Source organism: Prosopis cineraria, unplaced genomic scaffold, assembly GCF_029017545.1.
Source record: "Prosopis cineraria cultivar Desert tree isolate PC_DT_omini unplaced genomic scaffold, ASM2901754v1 PC1, whole genome shotgun sequence".
NCBI lineage: Eukaryota > Viridiplantae > Streptophyta > Magnoliopsida > Fabales > Fabaceae > Prosopis > Prosopis cineraria.
In genome coordinates, this window is record NW_026555332.1 from 54,483,949 (window position 1) to 54,505,764 (window position 21,816).

The 21,816-nt window shown below is 34.8% G+C and overlaps 2 protein-coding genes across 7 annotated transcripts; both read right to left on the reverse strand.

The window, feature by feature from the left end:
• Nucleotides 1-1,445: 1,445 nt before the first annotated feature.
• LOC129288869 (heterogeneous nuclear ribonucleoprotein 1) lies at nt 1,446-5,545 on the reverse strand. Of its 2 annotated transcripts, XM_054925675.1 has the most exons (6): nt 5,304-5,545; nt 4,967-5,007; nt 4,699-4,862; nt 4,511-4,610; nt 3,267-3,436; nt 1,446-2,247 (listed from the first exon to the last, which is right to left on the reverse strand). In XM_054925675.1, exons 1-6 carry the CDS (start codon nt 5,423-5,425, stop codon nt 1,729-1,731), a joined length of 1,116 nt encoding a protein of 371 aa, XP_054781650.1. In that variant the 5' UTR covers nt 5,426-5,545; the 3' UTR covers nt 1,446-1,728. The 2 variants fall into 2 exon arrangements, with proteins under 2 accessions (XP_054781650.1, XP_054781655.1); XM_054925680.1 differs by lacking the exon at nt 4,967-5,007 and having other exon boundaries at nt 5,304-5,474.
• An 8,676-nt stretch (nt 5,546-14,221) lies between these two features.
• On the reverse strand, nt 14,222-21,765 carry LOC129294113 (RNA-directed DNA methylation 4). Of its 5 annotated transcripts, none has more exons than XM_054932249.1 (11): nt 21,516-21,765; nt 21,205-21,323; nt 20,710-20,793; nt 18,762-18,850; nt 18,550-18,624; nt 18,333-18,374; nt 15,545-15,693; nt 15,345-15,460; nt 15,004-15,082; nt 14,849-14,919; nt 14,222-14,765 (listed from the first exon to the last, which is right to left on the reverse strand). In XM_054932249.1, the coding sequence occupies exons 1-11, from the start codon at nt 21,743-21,745 to the stop codon at nt 14,503-14,505; spliced, it is 1,317 nt and encodes a 438-aa protein (XP_054788224.1). In that variant the 5' UTR covers nt 21,746-21,765; the 3' UTR covers nt 14,222-14,502. The 5 variants fall into 5 exon arrangements, with proteins under 5 accessions (XP_054788224.1, XP_054788248.1, XP_054788233.1 ...); XM_054932273.1 differs by having other exon boundaries at nt 21,205-21,351; nt 21,516-21,660; XM_054932258.1 differs by having other exon boundaries at nt 21,205-21,356; nt 21,516-21,659.
• Between the last annotated feature and the right edge of the window lie 51 nt (nt 21,766-21,816).

Here is a 21,816-nt window from a genome sequence, read left to right on the forward strand (position 1 = left end):
TGTTGGAGAGATTTAGCGCTCAGGAAAATCGTATTTGCGGTGCCTTTTGTTACGAATGATATTTTCGTGATTGTGTAAAGACCAATATAATAAACGATCCGCTGGTTAGCCTCGCACAATATGGGAAAAGGGGGCGACATTAGTATTTGGGTGTGTTCTACCTTAGTTTTCGGGCTAAGTGCACAACTAGTTAGAGGCTAGTGCTGCCTCCTTAATGAGCCTATGGCAGGACGAAACTAGTAGGATTCGTATGCGGTAAGCTGATTCCGAGGATCATGGGGTCCTCAGGATGCCGCACGGGCGCTATGTGCTGTGCCAGACTCTAAGCCCATGACAAAGTGGTATCAGAGCGGACGTACTTTACTGCCGTGTGCCCGTAGAGTCCCATGTGTCAGGACTAGTCAATCTTAGCACCGCTCCAGAAGGCCTGGGAGGTGCAGGTGGGTCCAAAAGTGGGGACTCGGGCGGGAAGGTAGGCTGTGGTCGATTCCACTCCTGATGGCTCGCGGGTGCGAGTGGGTCCGAAGGGTGCTGGACTCAAGTGGCTATTCAGCGGTGAGCTGATGTGTGTATGGTAGTACTGTACGGGCGATCTTTGGGCAGTGTCTTTCTCCCCTAGCACGAGGGCGTGCTAGATTGGGTGGGGAAGAATGTCACAAATAATATTTTCGTGACCGTGTAAAGACCAATATAATAAACGATCCACTGATTAGCCTCGCACAATATGAAAAAAAGGGCGACATTAGCATTTGAGTGTGTTCTGGCTTAGTCTTCGAGTTAAGCGCACAACTGATCAGGGGTAGTGCCGCCTCCTTGATGAGCCCATGGCAGGATGAAACCAGTAGATTCGTATGTGGTAAGGCTAATTCCAAAAATCATAGGGTCCTCGAGATGTCGCACGAGCGTTGTGTGCTATGCAAAACTCTAGGCCCGTGACACTTTGGTCATAAACTGAAGATGGTAAGAACATGAGGATGGATAATTTTTTTCCTCAAAAAGAGCCATAAATTTAACTGCTCTTAATTTTTTTTTCCTGTAATGTAATGGTTTAACATAATATTCTTGCAGCCATGGAATTGTTAAATTGATTGAGAAATAATTATTGAAGGATGGAACGCGACAAATTTCGAAAAAGCAAGCCAATTTTTCCGCTCTCTTTTATAAAGCGGTTTAATTTACATTTACTCTTTACATTATGGAAGACTATACTCTCGGAATAGCTTCCCAACCTCTTATGCAACCTCGTGCTTGCCAAGCAAAACAATCAACTCGAACAGCATATATTACCGCAGAGAACATGACAACATCAAGGGGAGCATGAAGGTGCTATCACTGCTTCGAGTCAAGGATGTTTCAGTGGACATTTCCAGTCTGGGAAAAAAAAAAAAGTGGGGTTCCCAAGGAGTAGCAGTAATCACTCGAACGAATATGGACGAGGGCAGTAGTTACATTTGATACAACAAATGATTATGATGAATAAATTTGAGTACAACCACCAGGTTCAAAAGAGGACCCAAGGGGGAAAGAGATTGTTTGGTCATGTAAAGCTTGCCCAGGAAGAGCGTGCTAATCATGGGTGTTCAAAGAAAGTGTCATGGACAACTGAATTTTTTTAATCAAATTATGTAACCTGACAAATTAAAGAACCAAACACAACAAAATACAAACTTCCTTTCCTGCTAAACATGACATTTAGTCCTAGACTACAAATCCTCGCTTCATAACCTTCTATCTCCCGTAAGGATGATATCGACCAGACCCTGCACCACCATATCCACCTCTACTCCCATAAAAGGAACCTCCAACGCTACTGCCACTGCCACTGCCACCACCATATCCGCCCCCCAGGCTAGCATCATAGCCACTTCCATAGGCACCACCTGAAGAACCAACACCACCGTATCCCCCATAACCCTCACTAGGTCCACCATATCCTCCAAGATCGTAACCTCTGCTAAACCCACCCCCATATCGACTAGAGTACCCAAGGGAGGGATCTCTGTAAGGCCCCATGGCCCCAGCATATCCTCCATACCCACCAAATTCACCACCATAGCCACCATAAGGACCGCCCCTACCACCATAGACACCACCTGCCCTATATCCCCCAACACCAAAGCCGCCGCCACCAAATCCATCATAAGCATCCCCATACCCACCACTAAATGAAGATCTTGAGTCGCTATAGCGCTTGGAGGGGGCCGGTGGTGGGTTTGGTTTCTTTGGCTCAGCCTTTTTGATTTCCACCTATAAAAGAAAGATACATGCAATATTAGCATACCCCCATTGATTTTTCAATGAATAAGTTTTTTCTCATTTTCACATCAAGCAAAACGACTATTAAATGTTCAAATTAATTTCGAATCATGAAGGTTTTCTTGGACTCAACCCACTGCCGATCAAACATTTACACCTAAACTATAATTGAGGTTCAAGTCACAGGGTTGATTAGCTGAGGGAACAATACGCTAGCAACAGATATTACTTAAAGTTGATGCCAAATTGCCAATTTAAAACAATGGAAAACAAGAAAAATACACTAAACAAAAATAATACTGCAACTATAACAGAGGCTGCAAAAGAATCAGCTGTACTGCATACTCTATTGGGTTTAACCTCAGTTCAACTATGGCTGATCTAATGAAATTTAAACCAGTGGTTCCCTGGGTCCAATTTTCAAACAAATGCTTCTGAAAGTGACTCATGATTAATAATCTTTGGACATGAAAGTAGTCTCAAATTTTTGGACAAAAATAAAGGGGGCTCACATAACCATGTAGTCACTCTTTCACTGTTTCCACTCTTGTGATCGTAGGAGCCAAAATTTACACTTTACAGTATGCTTACATTATGCTAAATGCCTAAATCCTCATCCCCTCACTGACCTGCACTACAGCAGCTGATTTATTAACAAAACTTTATCAGCAGCGGCTAGCTAATTGGTGGACTCATGGGTTACACTGCTCTACAAGGTTTTTCTTTTCCTCTGGTGAACAGTTCCAAGTAAATAAATTATCATAATTGTGGGTGCAGACATTTGTCCACATAAATCTCAAAATTTACAAGTGAGGTATCAGTCCAAAAAAGTAAAATTACCAGTGAGGTTGAAGCGCATCAGTTCACAAAATCAGTGAGATATTTAAATGAGGTTATGGCAGAAGACATTGAGGTTACCGGCCAGAAGATATTTAGAAGCAAATTGTAGAAGTCAAGACGGTCACAGCCCAGTTAATGCAACAGAAAACAAATTCTTTAAACGTCCTTACCTGAGCCCCAGCAAACTCTATTTTGTTCCCCTTAGACAGGAGATCTTCAACAGCTTCCTCAGAGTCGAAAGTAATAAACCCAAAGCCACGAGAGCGGTTGGTGGAATGATCTCGCATTATTTGGTGATCTTTGACCTCTCCATAGTGTGTAAAGAAGTCCCTGAACTCGTCTGCACAAAGTGTAGTTATTGCATAGGCTCTTCTATACTCAAAAACCACAGCTAACCAGACCAAGTGGCAAGTTGTCACAACTACTAAGTGCTTAAATAAGCTCTTATTCTTTAAAAAAAAAATTAACCAATTTCTAGCATAGTTGTCAATTGAGATGTTACAAATGAGAAGGCATACTTTCCAGATCAGGAATCATATGGCAAGATACAATAGTAAGATGATGAACTCCTTAAAAGGCATGATGTTATAATTGTACACACCCAAAACATGAAAATAACACGTGAACAGTAATTTTTAAAAAGTTTAGATAAACTAACATCAGATTGGGTGATTAATAAGCTATCAAGGATTCCAAAGCTGAACCTAAGTTTTATATAACCCATATAAGCTCATAAAACATAGATCCATAAATAATTAATTCCAACATGTTTCATAAAAATTAGTCTAAATATGTTACTTGAGTTCAACAACAGAAAGCTTTCTGTAAGACAGTTGCTGCTGTAATATTTTTTTATCATTTGACCAAGGACTCAAGTTGACCACACTCTACAAAACCTACAGTTCATTAAAAGGGAAAGGGAAAAAGAAATATTTGATGAAATCAAGTCTTTTCATATTCAAGCCATGTATAACCAAAATGATGTTAAAAGACTGATCCAATTCATAATAATGAGCCAAAAAATATGACATTTTGCCGCTCAATCAATCAGAAGGAAAAGCAGATACAAGTATACCAATTAGTGAACGTTATTTTATGCAAAACTGGAAACTACTTTTCCAGCAAATATGAACTACTCATATGTCAAGAAAGAAGCCAAGTAACCCCATTCTGACAGCCAACAAAAGGTGCTTTAAAAGTTTAATTCGTAAACTTAAAATATTTGACACTTGGTGAAATATGACACATACTTTAAGTGCCTTTGCATAAGTTAATTGATCATTTCACAATTACTAAAACCAATACCAACCTACTGATATAATTTTATACATGTAAGCAATGTCATGTCCTGCCTAAGTCTATGCTTCCTCGTCCAGCAGAAATAAATCTAACAAGCTGTGTAAAAACAGCCTACCTTCAGTCACAGTCGAGGGAATTCCACCCACAAAAATTTTCTTTGTCCTGAAATCCCTAGAGCCAACAGCTCCTCTTGGTATTGTACGCTTAATTTCCACCTGTCAGATCCCATAAGATCAATAAAAACGGTATGAGGCACGAGAAAAAGACCACATCCAAAGTCAAATTGTTAAGCACGGCTCTTACTTGTTTGCCGTTGATAACATGAGTATCCTCGATGACCTTATCAACCACAGAGGGATCTGCATAAGTTATAAAACCAAATCCACGTGGTTGCCCAGTCTTCCGGTCTTTCATTATTACGGAATCTGTAATCTCACCATATTTACCAAAGTGCTTGACAAATTGAGCTGCACGACAAACATAATCCCAAGGCCCAGGAATAAGAAACTAAAACACAAATATTACTTTCCACAGGAAGAGGAATTGGCACCCAATAAAACATAGCACTGACCAATTGTCGTTTCTCTCGCTAAACCACCTATAAATATCTTTCTGCAATTGGGGTTTGAGTGTAATTAGAATCAAATCTAAGAAATTCAGAACACTATCAGAAAAGTCACAACAGCAAGGATAGACCTGGGTATGACGAGAAAAAGGTACCGCCTTTAATAAAAATATATAACTATTCTTTCCTGCAACGCTATAGTTCTCTATATTTAAGAAACTAGACTTTAACAAGCTGAGTGCCCTCAGATTCTAGTTTCAAACTTTCTTAGAAACCAAACAGAACGAGAAACCTACGTATATATAAAAGGAGAAATAAATAAACGAGTGAGATAAGGACCTACCCGGGACTTGCCCCATCGCCAGTAAGAGGCTGAGACTTATCCTCCTCTTCTTCTCTGTGGCCTAAGGACCTCACATCGTTGGTTTCTCCGTCAACGGCGGGGTCGTTAATGGGTGATTCCATGGCTTTTGAAATCGGAGGCGGGGGTAGAAAGAGAAGGGCTCTCCGGAACGAAAGAGGTGAGCCTAACCCTAGATATCGTTCGCGTCGTTTTGGTTTGAGGGGTGTTAAACCCTATTGCAATTGGAAGCGTCTTTATTGTTGCCTTTGATGGAACGGCCGAGGAGGATAGCTGACATGCTAGAGCCGGAAATTCGACGGGCTGGATTTATTGAGTTTGATCCAAATAGATCCGACCCGAATAAGCCTAAACCCGAACAGACCCGACTCCTCGAAAAGCCCAAATAGCCAAGCTTGGCCCGAATTTCTTCGGGCTTCGGGCGGCCCGAATACCCGAATTTAATTTTAAAAATTATTTTTAATTATTTTTTTACTTTGAAATTAATTATTTTATTTTACAAAAAATATAAAATATATTTTTTTAATACTTAAATGATGTCTAGGACTCAAATATATGATATTTTAGTATAAAATGATCTAAAACTTAAAGAATTAATTAATATTTATTATATTATATATATTTTAAAAAAATATAATTTTTTTATTCGGGTATTTGGGCCAAGCCTCTTCTGTTCCTCTTTCTTAAAAATCCATTTAAATGTTTGAAAATGAGGGAAAGAGAGAATTAAGGAGGAGACAAAATCAAAGCAAAAGTTTGGAGGTAAATATAAAGAAAAATTCAAAGTAGATCTAGGAGGAAGCAGATCGACACTTTAGAGGAAGAAGGAAGGAGCGAGTCTTTGCTAAGAAGGCTAAAGGAAGGAGATTGATGCTAGTTGTTGAGTCTTTAATAGTGATGCTAGAATTAAGATGGGAGGAGGGAGGGATACGAAACAAGAGGATAAGGTGTTGAGGCAAAGGTACTAGAGGATTTTTTTTCTTTTAATATTAATGTATTGGGTCAGACCAGACTATATGGACAGAAGGGTTGGTCTGATGTCCTGTCTAACCCGATAGTATGACTCGATTTGCTTAGCCAAATTTCTATTGATTTTTTTTTGCATTACACTGGACCGAGTTTGATCAGGCTGGATTGGGTTGATTAGGTCATCGGGTTTATGAACAACCTTAGCAGAGAAATTGGCTTCCTTATACATAAAATCTTCATGCACACATCAATCCCTATACAATTGAAGTCTAGTTTGTTTAATAATACCACTATAAGGGTGTAAAATATTGACTTTTTATAAGTAGATTAATCATTTCTACACAACTTATAAATATTCCTATTTTTCAAAAACCTACTCTCTTCATCCCTATTGAATTGCTTTCTACAAGCTTATTTTATTCCTAAATATAAGGGGCTCATGATATTTTTGAGTAATTAAATAATTTTATCCTTGTTTTAAAAAATAGAGGATATATTAATTGTGAGCTTTATCTACTAATATCATGATATTAATTGCAACATTTTTAAAGACAAAACTAAAAAATTGTTGTGATTTTGTATAATTTCAATTAAATAACAATTTCGTACTATTTTTACAAGATTTAGTTAAAAACAAATTATATAGGAATGAATGGAGTATATTCCAACATACTTTATGGATGCTATACAGGATAACAATCAATGTCAAAAATAGCTCATGGTAAATGTCAACGGCATTAAAACCTGCCACCCAATCCATAAAATAATTTATTTTTTTATAAAAGTTACATAAATCAATCCCTACATAAAAGGAGTCTAGTTTGGTTAATAATATCATTATAAGGGTGTAAAACACTGAGTTTTTACAAAAAGATTAATAGCTTCTGCACAACTTGTGAACATTCCTATTTAAAAAAAACCTATATTCCAACATACTATATTAGATACTATACAAGATAATAGTTAATGTCCAAAATAACTCATGACAAATATCAATGGCATTAAAACACACCACCGAATCTAAAAAAAAAATATTTTTAAAATTTTTTTTTAGAAATAAAGAAACTTAAAGTAGCTTATAGTTTGTCTCAAAAGGGGGGAGAACAAATAATAAAGCAACTTGCCAGCTTGCAATTTTTTTAAAAAAGAATAAATAAAGTAGCTTGCAATTATGATTTATGATTGTTGAATAGCTTAACAAAATAGTAGCCCTGGCTACATAGAAAACATGTTTTCATAAAGCCATTACTTTCTCCTTGAAAAACTAGTTCAATTAGATGCACAGCGTACCCGTTTATATGGCTAGGACCCTTTTGAAGTCCTTTTGATGTGGAACATAATAGCCTTTGCCAATTTGTGAAGCCCACGTTATAAGTGGCCTACTGGAGAGCCTATCGACTAGACAAAACTCGGGTTCAGCTCTGATACCACTTTATCATGAAATCATTACTCTCACTTCAAAAATGCACCTATTTATATAGTTAAACCCTCTCGAAGTTTTTTTGATATGGGATGTAATAGTATGAAACTCAAACAAGAGATCTATTATAGGTGATGCAAGAAAGGGTAAATGAGAGAACAATTTAAGCTTTGAAAATCTCAAGTACAAGCAATGCGAAAGATCTAATGTGATTAGAGATCTTCATTTTTTCTTTATAAGAGGGGGAGAGAGGAGGAGTCTATGTTTGTATTTTGTTAATGAACCCATCAATGAAGTGGTATCACAACGTGATTGTTTCTTTTATTTATTTTTCCTTCTTCTTGAATTTTGAGATGTGCTATGATTTTTTCCACTTTGATCTAAAATTTTAGCCTAGGCATATCTTTAACTATAAGAATACAAGTAAAGCAACTACTTAAAAGATGGTATGTCAAAATTTGAAGATCTAACATGAGCATGCCTAACTTCAGGTTCTACTAACCATATGTATTATTAATGCATATTCAATCATCTTAATATTGCAAAATGATAAGTTTCGTCTTTATGTATGGCATATTACATTTAAAGTTCCTTCTCTTTAAGTGGGAAAAAATGTAAATTTAAGAAACAAGATTCCTCATATTATTTTTTTTCTCTTTAGTTAATTGAAATTCCAATTCAAGGGGTAAGCTTCTTTCATCCAAAGACATAAAAAGTGTACTGTGCAGTGGTTGTTGTAGTTTGCTGTTTTTAATGAAAAAGGAGGAAAATAGAGAAGGAACTTTTTACAGTTATGGTTTACTTGTCACTATTGTTAAAAATTTCATGTTTATATGGATAAGGATTATTTTGGGGCTATACTTAGCTTATTTAATCTAATTGTTGACTTACTAATTCACTTGCAGGGTTGCTTTGCCTTGTGGGTGGATTCTATATCTAAGTTAAGAGATAATCTCTCCTCTGTAAAGATAAAGGTTGAAGTGGTAAAGGAGGATCTGGAGCAAGATGTTTTAAATGAGATGAAAGTTTATATGGTCAAAATTGAAGCCTTATAAATCCATATTTAGGTCATTTTGTAGTAGGTGATCAAGAAACGCAAGTCAAGTTGTTTGAAGGTCCTTGTCCCAAGAATTGTCAAGTTAGCTACAAGCTCTAAAAGGTGTTGAGAATGATAAAGTGGACATTATTTGCTTATATGGCATGGGTGGCATTGGAAAAATAATTCTTAAATGGTATATAATTATGAAAGATGAGTCTATTTTGTTTTAGATTGGAGAAGGATTTCTAGACAAATTTAATGATGATATACCTAGAGCATGTAAAGAAGGAAGAGACATAATCTCAAGTTTGAGGTATGTTTCCTTATTCAAGATTATAAAACGTGAAAAACATTGCTATAATGCATGATCTGATTCGAGACGTGTCTTTTTGCATAGCTTACATTGTATGATGTGATTTGAAACATGGCTTTTTAGGTAGCATATGAGTAAAGTCAAAGATAATTGGTAAAATATGATCTTGAAATTTGTAGATTTAAAGTTTATGAAGGAGGTGAAAACAAAGTTAAAATGCATGATATGATCACAGCATCGAGATTTATGGTTTTAAAGTTTATGAGGAAGGTGTAAATATAATTAAGATGCATGATATGATTGAAGACATATTTCTTTATATAACAAGTGTCGTAAATGTGAAAACCTTCTCAAAGTTAGGAATAATAGTGTGGTAAACCTAGTTTAGGAATATTATTCTTTTGCTACTACTTACCCAACATTTAGTTGTAAGGTGGGGGTTAAGGTTAAAGTTAGTCATGACAGTTTCAAAAAGCACTACAACCTCCTTAATGTTTTATAAATATCAATGGTGTAGGTGACATACAAATCAAATTCTTGTGGCTACAATTTCTAAAACCTTATAGGAAGGGGATTAATAGTTGGCAGTGTCCAAGGAATAGGGAGATTTGGTCGAAGACATATTTCTCTATATGATTAACAAGTGTCATGAATCAAAGATTGTTATAATGTATGATGTGATTCAAGACATGTCTATTTACATAACTACAATGCTTAATGTGATTTGAGACATGACTTTTTAGATAGCATGTGATCAAAGTTAAAGATAGTTGGCAAAAGATGGTCTTGGAACTAGTGATTTTAAAGTTTGTGAAGAAGGTGAAAATAGTTAAGACGTATGATATGATCACAGACATGTTTCTCTATATAATTGATGTCATAAGTCAAGGATTATTGATAAAGAATAGTGTTAGGTCTGTTAGCACATATAATTACACAAGCTTTCATTATGGGTTAAAGGCCTATAATTCAAAACATGTAAGGAAAATATCATCATCATCATCATTTCTTTTTATGAGATATGCTCTATAATATTTCTCAATTGGTAGGTATTTAAGGTTCAAAATATCTTAAGAACAATCTAGAAATAAGAAAATTTTCATCATCTTTTTGAATCCATAGGAATCTAGAATATTTAGAATAAACAAATTAGTTGAAGGAGTTCAAGAAGTTGAAATTGAGGCATTTGGTGTTAGATCGAATGAAATACCTAGACGTTATATCTAGATTGTTATCTCTCCAAGCTTTCAACATGTTAATACTAGGTTTCAATGATAAAAATGTGTTTTATGCACAAAAAGGCTTAGAATATGTATGAGATATATAACCGGTTTCAATCTACATCTAGCTCCTTCTCACTTCAAATGACATTGAACTCCTTAAGTATGCTGAGGTGCATTTGCCATTTTCATGCCATGATATATATAGCTCGTTTAGATATTGTAAGTTTGAAGTAAAGTGACCTCTCCCCCTCCCCCCTTAATAGGTGTAATAATTGATGACATTCAACTGGATCCATATGATAGACCATCTTAAAATACTAAATATCCTTTGTCATGACTTTTTTTCAAGGAAAATATTATTCAAGGATGATGGAGAAATTTAATACTAAACAAGGAGTAAAAGATTATAAAATATCACCATAGGATTAAAGGACTATTTTGAAAAAAAAATTAGATAGAAAAAGATTATAGTATGCTTGCTTTTCTTTTTCTTTTTTTAAACTTGTCACTTAATGAATGGTTTCTTATTAAATGTAAATAATTACTTGTTAATTAATAAATAGATGCTTGTCAAGACATAATCTACATTTGTCTCTTCCTACAATAAAATTTTTCCATATTTTTTAACTAGTCAATTAGTGAATGTTTTCTTGTTAAATACAAATGAAAACTTGTTAATTAATAAATGACTCTTGTCAATTAAAAAAGAAAAGCAAGGCTTTTATAGTCTTTTCATATTTAAAATTATTTTCAAATCAATCTTATAATTATGCAATAATATTTCAAAATCTTTTGGTCTTTATTTGATATTAAACTACCTTGGTGATCCTTAAATGATATTTCCCTTTTTTTATAGCATTTTTCATTGTAACCTTGGAACATTTAGTTGGAAAGACTAGGCGTTGAAGTGCTCCAAAGCTGGAATATTATAATAATGTCATTCTAAATACAAGTGTATTATCAATATCTATGACTTATTCATGTCTTATTATTTAATATTTGCCTTGAATTGATTTGATTAAACACACTACATATCTTGATTAAACATAGAATATTTAATTGGAAAGATGTTGCATTGGGGTATCCAGAGTTGAGAATATTCCAATGTCCTGTTTGGTAGGGTTGTTCATAAACCTGGTGACCCAATCAACCCAGTCCAACACGATCAAACTCGGTCCAGTCCAATGTAAAAAAAATAAAACTCGATGGAGTATCGAGTAAAACAAGCCAGATCATACCATCAGGTCAGACTGGACATCAGATTAACCTTTTTGACCAGATAGTTTGGTCTGACCTGATGCATTAATATTAAAAGAAAAAAAATCCTCCAGTACCTTTGCCTCACCACCTCATCCTCTTGTTTCGTATCCCTCCCTCCTCTCATCTTAATTCCAGCATCAATCTCCTTCCTTTAGCCTTCCTAACAAAGACTCGCTCCCTCTTTCTTCCTCTAAAGTGTTGACCTACTTCCTCCCATATCTACTTTGAATTTTTCTTTATATTTACCTCCAAACTTTTGCTTTGATTTTACCTCCTCCTTAATTCTCTCTTTCCCTCATTTTCAAATATTTAAATTGGTTTTTAAGAAAGAGGAATAGAAGAAGTGAAAATAATTGAAAGGAAGAAGAAGAAAGGCGGAACCATGTGAGGAGGAAGAAGGGAAGAGTGGGTGGCAGCATATAATGACAAGGAGGAAGAGTGGTCCATAGGGCTTAAGTGATTTGGGTTAGGCTTGATATATAGATGATTACTCTTATTTTTTTCCTCTCCTTTTCAAATTTATGATGTGGTGTTTTTTATAGGACTAACTCAAAACCTGATATAACCCGATCTAGTCTTGATGGAGACCAGGTTAATTTTATGTCAAACCAGGTTATAGGCTAACTTTTTAAACCTGATGTTATTTAAGACTAGACATCGAGTTAAGGAGTAACCTGGTCCAAGCTGGTATTTGTGCATCCCTACTATTGGTACAAAGTATTGAATTTTAAAAGACTAAGATTGAGATTTGTTATGAGAGTAGGATTAGGAGTAGAAATAAGTTTTAAAATCAAATTTGGTATGTCTTGAGATAAAAAAATGAAACTCAAGTTTTTTTTAAAAAAAGTAGCTAAAAGACAACATTGTCCTCATCTTCTTCTCCATCATCGTTCTCTCTCCTACCACAAGCTTTATCATCAAACATCTTCTTTATCATCATCATCTCTCTCTCTCTTTCTCTCTCTCGTGACAACCTTCATTGTCGAAGCAAATATGCCTTTCTAAAGAGCAAAAAAAGTCATGGATATGAGTTTCATTAAAGAAAATGCAATAGTTAAACTCGAATGTAAAGAGCCAAACCAAAAAGAATAATAATTCAAATTTGCCTTTCCAGAGAGCAAACGTAGCGATGCAACTCATGGATATAGGTTTGAAAATGTCACTGTCGTTAAACTAAAGAGGACAACTTTGGAACTACTACTGATGTCGCTGACTAGGGTTCAAAGATGAAGATTAAAGAAAAGGATTGTCAAAGCAAGAATAATCAAACCCATATAATGAAAAATCAAACAGAAAGAAATAATCAAAAGATAAAGATGAAAGAAATGGATTGTTGAAGTCAAGATAATTGAAAGACGACAATAAAGACAGATTGTCAAGGTAGGAATAAGGGCAATATGGTCTTAAAAAATTAATGCCAAGATTGATTTTGCAATACTAGAAGATGGTGGTACTAAATATTCCTATCCAAATGGGTTTGAGTTTGGGATTAAAATCTTTATTCCCACATAGCAAACATAAAAACTTAGGGTTAATCAATGCTAATGTTAGTCCTAATCCCTCATTCTTTTGTGCCAAACAAGGCTCAAGAATTTTATATATATTATTATGCCTCGTAAGTTATATTCACGAGCATATTATCAATATTTGAAACTCATTTGTGTCTTGCCATAAAACATTTGACTCGATCAAACATGCTGCATATCTTGAGTTATTGTGATTCGTTGGACGAAGTGTGATGATTTTGGGCTGCAGATGCGGCGTGGAGATTTTTTTTTTTTGGACTCGTTCATATACTAAATATTTGTGCATAAAAAAAAGATGAGAAATTGAGATGTCATAAACGTCTTGACATTTAGGGTTTCTTTGGTATGTGTTCTCATTTTTTATTTTCAAAAACTGTTTCATAATTCAATTTTCAAAATTATTTTTCAAATAAAAATTTATTTAGTTATGTTAATTTTAAAATAATTTCAAAATTTAAAAATAAACTAATAGTGATGATTATAAACAGTTAATACTAATGATTTACAAAATAAATTAATCAAGTTAACTATAATTTTTTAATAATTAAATGTAGTATATTTTAAAATTAAGTAAAATAGAATGAAAACAACTTAAAATTGTTTCTATTTTTTTCTTTGTTTTTAAAATAAAAAATAAATATAGTTTTAGAAACAATTAAATTTAAAATACTTATCCAAACAAGTTTTAAATGTTTTTGTTTTTAAAAATAATTTTTTTTAAAAAAAATCAGGCCCTTAATTTTGATAGGAATTATTCTCTTCAGCGCCTAATTACTAATTATGGAAATTGTGCTATGCCTAAATAAAACCACTGAGTTATCAAATTCATTAAGTCCTTCAGTTAGATAGTAAAATAATTATTAAATAAATAATAAGTTGAACTAGAATTAGGTTTTTCTGCTACTTGCAGCAGCACTAAGTGCCGCTGCTGCTCTACAGCAGATCTGATAAAAATTAATAATTTTTATTTTAAATAAATCATCATAAAGAAAAAAAATACAGTTCAACTACATTTTTTTTTGTAAAAATAATATGCAAATACTAAAAAGAAATTGAAAATGATGTATACAATTTGGCCCCTCTCAAGACAATTGAGTTTTTAAAAATTTAATTAATGATATCAATATTCAATATGTACAGAAGATCCAAATTACCCATATAAACGGCCAGTGTAGATATGTTGTCTTATAGCGTAGAAAAGTAGGAAATGTGAGTTCAAAACAGCAAATCAAGTGCATTTCCTTTTCGGCGCAATAACATGGCAGAGCTAAACCTATCTCCAACCAAGACATGCTCATGAGTTCTAAATCTGTTCATCTACGATTTTTCACACTCGTCCGTAAACACCAAATTTGATGTTCTGTACTGTTACGTTGGACCGGACTACCGTTTGGATGTGCCAAATAAAAAGGAGAAAACACTAAAGTCAACTCATCGACAAGACCACCTCAAATCTTCGTTACCATCCACGCCATCAACATCGTGGTTACCTGCATCATAATCGTCATCAAAGTCCTCATCAATTAATAGATCAGTATCATCTTTCGAAGAAACGTGACGAAAGTCCTCCTCTGATGATTCATCACTAGCATTCTTGCTTTCACATTCGTCTGAATCATTATCGGAAGCTTCATTGTCTTCATCTTCCTCTTCAGATATCTCGTCCGGATAATCATTCAATGGATTGTTTTCAGCTATAAATCACCAAATATGAACACACGGTCAACAAAGTTGTTTAATCTTTAGTAAGAAAGAAAAGCTGGAGTCAACTAAGTACCATTTGAGTCATCACTTTCGCAATCTGACTCTTCGGGCCCATCATAATAATCCTCTTCATCAACTTGAACTCTGATTCAAACATACACAATGGTGTCGAGTAAGAACGAATTTAGAATGTGATTGATTTAACTTTTATAAACAGCAAACACTCACAGAGGATAAGAATATGTAGCGTCTTCAACAGTTATGTCCATCTCCTCATTCACAGCGTAAATATCATAAACGTAATTATCTGTATGTTTCATTTAAGGGAGGAAATCACACTCCAAACAAAACAAATTGGTATGAAAGAAGTCAGCAGCATTAACAATCAACTGTTCTAAACATTAATGGGAGGTATCGATGCGAATGAATTGGTATTGATCTAATAGACAATAGTGTTTGCTCAAGTAGAAAGATCCCCACTTGCTCCATCTATTTACATACCAGGGCAACTTACATCAAAGGAAGACAAATTGGTAACAATTTTATGGTAGTTAGCAGCCAATAACAACCTTGTTCATAATGAGCACGCATATCGGATTCAATTTCTGCAGCAGCATTAGGAATAAACTCTCTTAGTAAAGGGAGGTAACTACACAAAAGTCTTTGATCCTCCAAGGACATATGTCTGCAAAATCACAAGAAAAATTGTTCCATATGATAATTGTCACAATAAAAGAAACCAATTTGATTCTGCTATGGAAATGCTTACTCTTGCTGTGCCTTGTTATTTTTCTCTTCATCAACACGGACAATATCATAGAACTGGCATATTTCTTGTAATTCTTTGGCATGCACTGATTCCTTGTTTCCCCTCCTGCTCTTCCATATTTGTTCAAATCGGGCATTTTTTGCAGTAGACTAGAGGAAAAATAAAAGCAACACATCAAGTTTCCAAAAAGCGGCATCCACATAAAAAGCATTTCATCTTGTATGTAATATCATACTACTTTATATGAATTCTAACCTGTGTGCCAGTAATCTTCTATTGCCTTTCTTAAGCTAGTCGCCTAACATATTGGTTTCCAGAATTTCATTAAGAACATAGTATGAAACACGCTAGAAACTACATTCAGCTTCAAATCTGGTAGATGCAATGTGGCACCACGCCTGATTTAATTCTATTTCATTATCCACAGGTGTGAAAAGAGAGAAATAAAAAGAAGAAAGAGGGAGGGTGGGAACACATGCAGGAAAAGAAGTGGACTTAGAAACAAATAAGAGCTGCTTGTGGATATGACTTGTGAGAATATCATGAGTTCAACAAACAACAACAACAATAGGGTTTATCTCACTAGGTGGGGTTAGGTACATGGATTGCACAATACCATCATGCTGCATCATTAACCAAGCTTTTAGGACTAGCAATATTTTTTGGTAGTGAATGTTGAGCTTTAATAGGACAACAAGAGCATAAAGTTGGAGTAGCCAAGATAAGAATGTTGAGAGAGATGTGCAAACATATATATAAAGACAAAATCAAAAATGAGCGCATACGGGAAAAAATGGGTGCTGCATTTATTAAAAGAAAAATGGTAAAAAATTATTTAAAGTGGTTTGGACATATACAAAAAAGATCGCAGAGGCATATCTAAGGAGAGTGAAATAGATAACTTTAAGCTCTGTCAAGAAGGGTAAAGGAAGGCCAAAGAGAATATTTTTGAAAATTGTTAATCGATACATCTTAATTAACAATATTTTTAAAATTTTAATAAATGATAAAGTATAATGATATCGTATAATCCATGTAGTCGACCCCACTAAGTGAGATAAGACTTATTGTTGTTGTTGTTGTTTATTAACCAAGCTTTTAGGAATATTGTAAACAAGGAGCTTCGTTCAACAACTTCCATAATCATGAGTTCATCATTACTCACAAAATGACAAGTTTAATGTTTTTCTCCCTTAGTTTTATTTTTATACATCACTTCAACACAAACATTGTAAAGGGTCACTAGAAACCACCTTCAGATTTGCTATGCAGAAAAATAAATAATTGTGAGTGTGCTACAATGGCAGCATGCATCTAAGTGAGTTTGCCTAGATGTCCCTCCAAATTTCAAAAACAAATTATTTACCAACAGTTCAATTTATTATAATCAAATTAAACCACACCTAACAACAGAAAAGGCATATTCTGGAAGGGCATTTGTATTTTCAGGGAGAAATGATACTCACGTAACAAATTCACAAGCATGCATACCATGGAAAAGAGAAAACATCAAGATGCTAATATGTAGCAATCAATAAGCAACTAAAGCAGTCAAAACTACAATGATAATGACAACAAGCCTTATCCCACAAAATAGGGTCGACTGCATAAGTTGTACGAAACTATTGTACTCTATTATTTATCAAGCTTTTAAAAAATGTTAACTAAGAGGTCAAAGCTAGGTTTCAAAAAAACACCCTAGCCTTGTAAAGTTAGAGTTAGAGTAATTAACTTTTTATCAATTGTATTCATTGTTTATTTATTATGGTTTAAATTCCTAGACAAAAATTTATTATAATTATTAATTGCAAAGAAGGACAAAATTGCAAAGTTACATATTTCTTATTTAACAATTTTAAGGATATAACTACCATTTCTAAATAAGTATGAAGTTGGTTAAATTTGCCTTATATTAAAGACCGGAGGGAGTATCATATTTTAGGAGTTTTGAATGATCTTCAACTTAAAATGCAGGTTAATGATATGTTATCAAGAATATGGAGTTAATATGGAGCCGAAGTTTGATCTCTCTTATCATCTTGGACAACAGTTTTTTCTTTTCTAGCTCTAAATGTACACTTTTCAGGAATCACATACTCACGCACATATATTTAACTTGCCTCAACATAGATCATTGACAATCAGGCTCTAAGTGGGAGTAAAAGGACTCAAAATAATTTAGTTAAATGTAACTTGTACCAAAATAAAATTCAAAATGAACATAAATGAGAAAAAGTGAGTGTGATAGCTATTGAAGGAAAGATGGTAGAAAATCATTTAAGATAGTTTGGCCATGTGTAGAGAAGGCCATAGGAAGCACCTATGAGGAAAGAGTAATAGATAGCTTTGGGCCTTGTAAAGAGGGGTAGAGGAAGACTAAAGAAAAGGAAGTTGTTGAACAAAACCTTTTGATTAACAATAGTCCAAAAATCTTAAATAATAATAGAACACAATGGCGTTGTTCAATCTATAAAGTTGGCCAGTGGGATAAGGCTTGTTGTTGTTGTTGTAACTTGCACCAAGGAAAATCAATGTTAGAGGAGTTTACCAATAAAACAACAAAATATAAAAAGAACCAGCGCAAAGGAACAATTCCATACCAACAATATCATCAAATTGAGTTCAGAAAGGGGGCCCAAAAGCTGGAAAGCACAACAAATAGACATCTTTGAAAAAAATGCAAAGCATGCCTACAGTCGAGACTTCAATATGCTAACCAGGGAAGAAATACATAATGTTCAAACTATATGCATACACGTGAATGAGTAATTTAGGTCACGTGACAAACCTCATGCTTTTCTTTAGCTTTAAGCAACAGCTGGTCTTGTTTCTGCGGAGAATAAATTGGAAATAAGAAATGGTAAGGACCATATAAGTAGCATTGAGAAGCATATTTGCAATGGCTGATTCTTTGGAGAGAGTTGGGTTTGGTATCTCTATTCATGAAAATGCAATTTTATGTGAGATTGCACATAAGAGAGGTAGGGAAAGAAGATAATTCTTACATTGCCCTTCTTGAATAACTCTTTACGTTCCACCAGTTTTGATTTACATTCACATGCACCATTAGAACCAGATTCCTAAAGAAACACAATCAATAAGACACTTTGATAACAAGTCCACTGCACCATGATGTGATAATGATATAAAAAGTTACACATCATGATACAATATCAAAGAGAGGAATGGTGAGCACCGGCTTGACTGCCATACTGACCACAAAGAATTGCACAACATCAAAGGTAACCTCAGGGACGCTTATTGTCTCCACATGTTGAACAAAAACCTTCTTGGTATTCAATTCCTCTGATGCAAACGAAAACCATGATATCAGGAGTTAGGAACTCATAGACAAAATATTCCAGAACTTTCCAAATCTTTTCTGCGTAGCTAAAAATATTTATTTATAAAACATACATTAAGCCAAAATGAAGAAAAGTAATAATGAGATAAATTGGACAACTAAGTTGTATCTGAACAACTGCTGCACTGAAACTGTCATCTTGGGCTCTCTGTATCAGGATGCAACCTTTGTGATGAGCAACGTAAAATCAATATTCGGACAATTGGCAGTAAATCAAGAGTTAAACCATCAATTAAGGCTTAAACTAAGAGTATTCTTTATTATCACTTTCAGTGTTTTAAGCATGCGCTAAGTTTCTATTATAACCCTTGGCTAGAAACTTTCATGCAGCATAATAATGGAAGCAAATATTAGTGTTTGTTTCCTCCCTCTATCCTTTTACCCCACCCTTTCCCTTTCATTCTCACTCCCTCTCTCTTTATCTCCCTATTTTTTCTTCTTTCCCTCTCTCTTTTATCGGGCATACATCATATAACCTTAAATTAAGAATTAAAATGTGCACACGCAGAACTTAAAATTAATAAGAGAAGATACAGTTTATGCTCTGAAATACACCATAATAACAACTTTGCCGCATGAAGTTCAAAACCACACAAAACAACCCCTGAACTTCATAAAAAGCGAAAATGCTAACAGGACATGGATTTTAACGTTTTTTTTCTCATGTAATAGACACATGGTGAAATGTCAAAATACACTACCACCTGAAAGTTTACCCTAGTTATATAATTTTGAACATGTTCAAAAATGTGAAAAATACCGCCTCAGACTTAAACAGATAAGTTGGATGTAACAAAAGGCTTAAACATTGAGAAACAACCTGAAACAAAATATAAAGAATGTGGAATTATATACTGAGGCAATTAATAAAAGTACAGATCAGAGCCTAGATGAAACTCAAATTTTCAGTCATAGGTGATTGAATTCTTCACTCTTCAATTAAAAAAAAAAAACTTAAATCGCCAAACAAGTTTGCAAAACTGAACAAAAATTTCAAGGGGAAAAAGTACTTAAAGAATGTGGAATAGAATGGCTCATTGACAAAGCAGAGTAACTGTGTAAGAAAAGCATCTATTGGTCAAATCTCAATAACAAACACAATGATCTTCATTCCCAAGAGAAATCCCCTTCACTCAAGAATGTGGAAAGAAAGACATGGCATGGCTCTCCCAATAACCTCAAAGATGCAAGCCAGTAACCTGAACCTAAGACTAGGGAAGGGCCAAGGCACTACGTATAGGTATATTTTCTATTCAGTTAATTTACAAGCCATTAATATCAATTTTATAGCGTGGGTTTAATTATAATTATAATTTTGCTTAAAGTGCAATACATTTTTCATTGATCAATCCTAGTTCTGTTTTGCTAATGCGTTATGATTTTGGTTTTGAATTGGGGATTAAAGGATTCAACAACAAGATTTGGAATTTGTGTTTTCAATTTGGTTTCATCCTTTTCAACCTTTGAGTTAAAGTCAATGAGGGGTCTTTAAAGTAGTTTTAAACTTCGTAACCTTAAGTTGCAAGAAGGATAAACCTTACAGTAAATGTATTTCCCTTTTCCCATGCGCCTATCACATGAGAAGAAAAGGTTCCAATTGACGGTTTCACTATTATAAAAGTTTAGGGTGTGGGCTGTGGCTCTGTACAATTTTGAACTCCATATTCATAATTAGGCTACCATTTTCTCCAACTAATTATAAACACAGCGGAAGAATACATTGTCACAGCCATCAGAGGAAGAAAAATATGTAATATACAAAACAGACCAAACCCCAATTGGTCTAACACAAGTGACATACCTTTCTGAGTGTTGCTATCCGAGATAGATAGATTCGCAAAATCCACCAGAGGGCGCTTTAATGGCCTCTCATTGATTTCCAGCCCTACATTGTCACCCAAAACCAAATTCCATTATCTTCGCTGAAATTAGAAAGGTAGATCAGCCTGAAAACAATCCCCTTCAGCCCCCACTCAAATCATGATGGCACGTTTTTGTGAAGCAGACAGGAAATATTTCGACAAAGACTACAAATTTTTTTTTTTTTACAAGCACCCTCCATGATTAGAGAAGAGGCAATACTGGAAAGTGAAAAGCAACAGTTGCTTACAGAAAGCGTCAATTGGTGATTGAATCCCCTTCAGCCCCAACTCAAATCATGATGGCACGTTTTTGTGAAGCAGACAGGAAATATTTCGACAAAGACTACAAATTTATTATTATTATTTTTTTAACAAGCACCCTCCATAATTAGAGAAGAGGCAATAGTAGAGAGTGAAAAGAAACAGTTGCTTACAGAAAGCGTCAATTGGTGACTGAAATGATTTTCGTTTGACCCTAACCACTACTGGCTTGGATGTTGCCGCAGCCGAAGAGCTTTCTCCCACAGTAGCCATGGAGCTTCCGGAAGCACAGCTACGCTAGGGTAATAGAAGTATCAGCGCTAGCCTTGGAAACGAACGAAAATCAAGACTTGGTTGGTACAAAGGGGAAGAGAGAACAGACAAACACGAAAAACTATCATAAATTCATCACTTAACATGTTGTTTTTCTTAAAGGCGCCACGAAGAGTCAAAAGAAAGGTGGGTTGCGCAATGTAAAAATCACCTTCCACCGGCTACCTCGCCAAGATAAAATAGCCAAGAGGTACAAGATAATCTACTGTCAGGGAACTGCAAGTTCCAGAAAGAACCCCAGTAGAAGACTTTGTTTGGTGGGCGCGTTGGCCTATGTGTGAGCTTGTGGATTTGATAGGCATGAGAAACGAGGACACGCACAGGGCACAAGACCAGAGAGCAGCGGGAAAGCAGAGGAGAGGTGATGAGGACAGGGTGCATCAAATTTAAAGCACAGCTTCAGTTTTTTGTAATCTTTTCACTCCATTACTTTTTCATTGTAAATATAGACT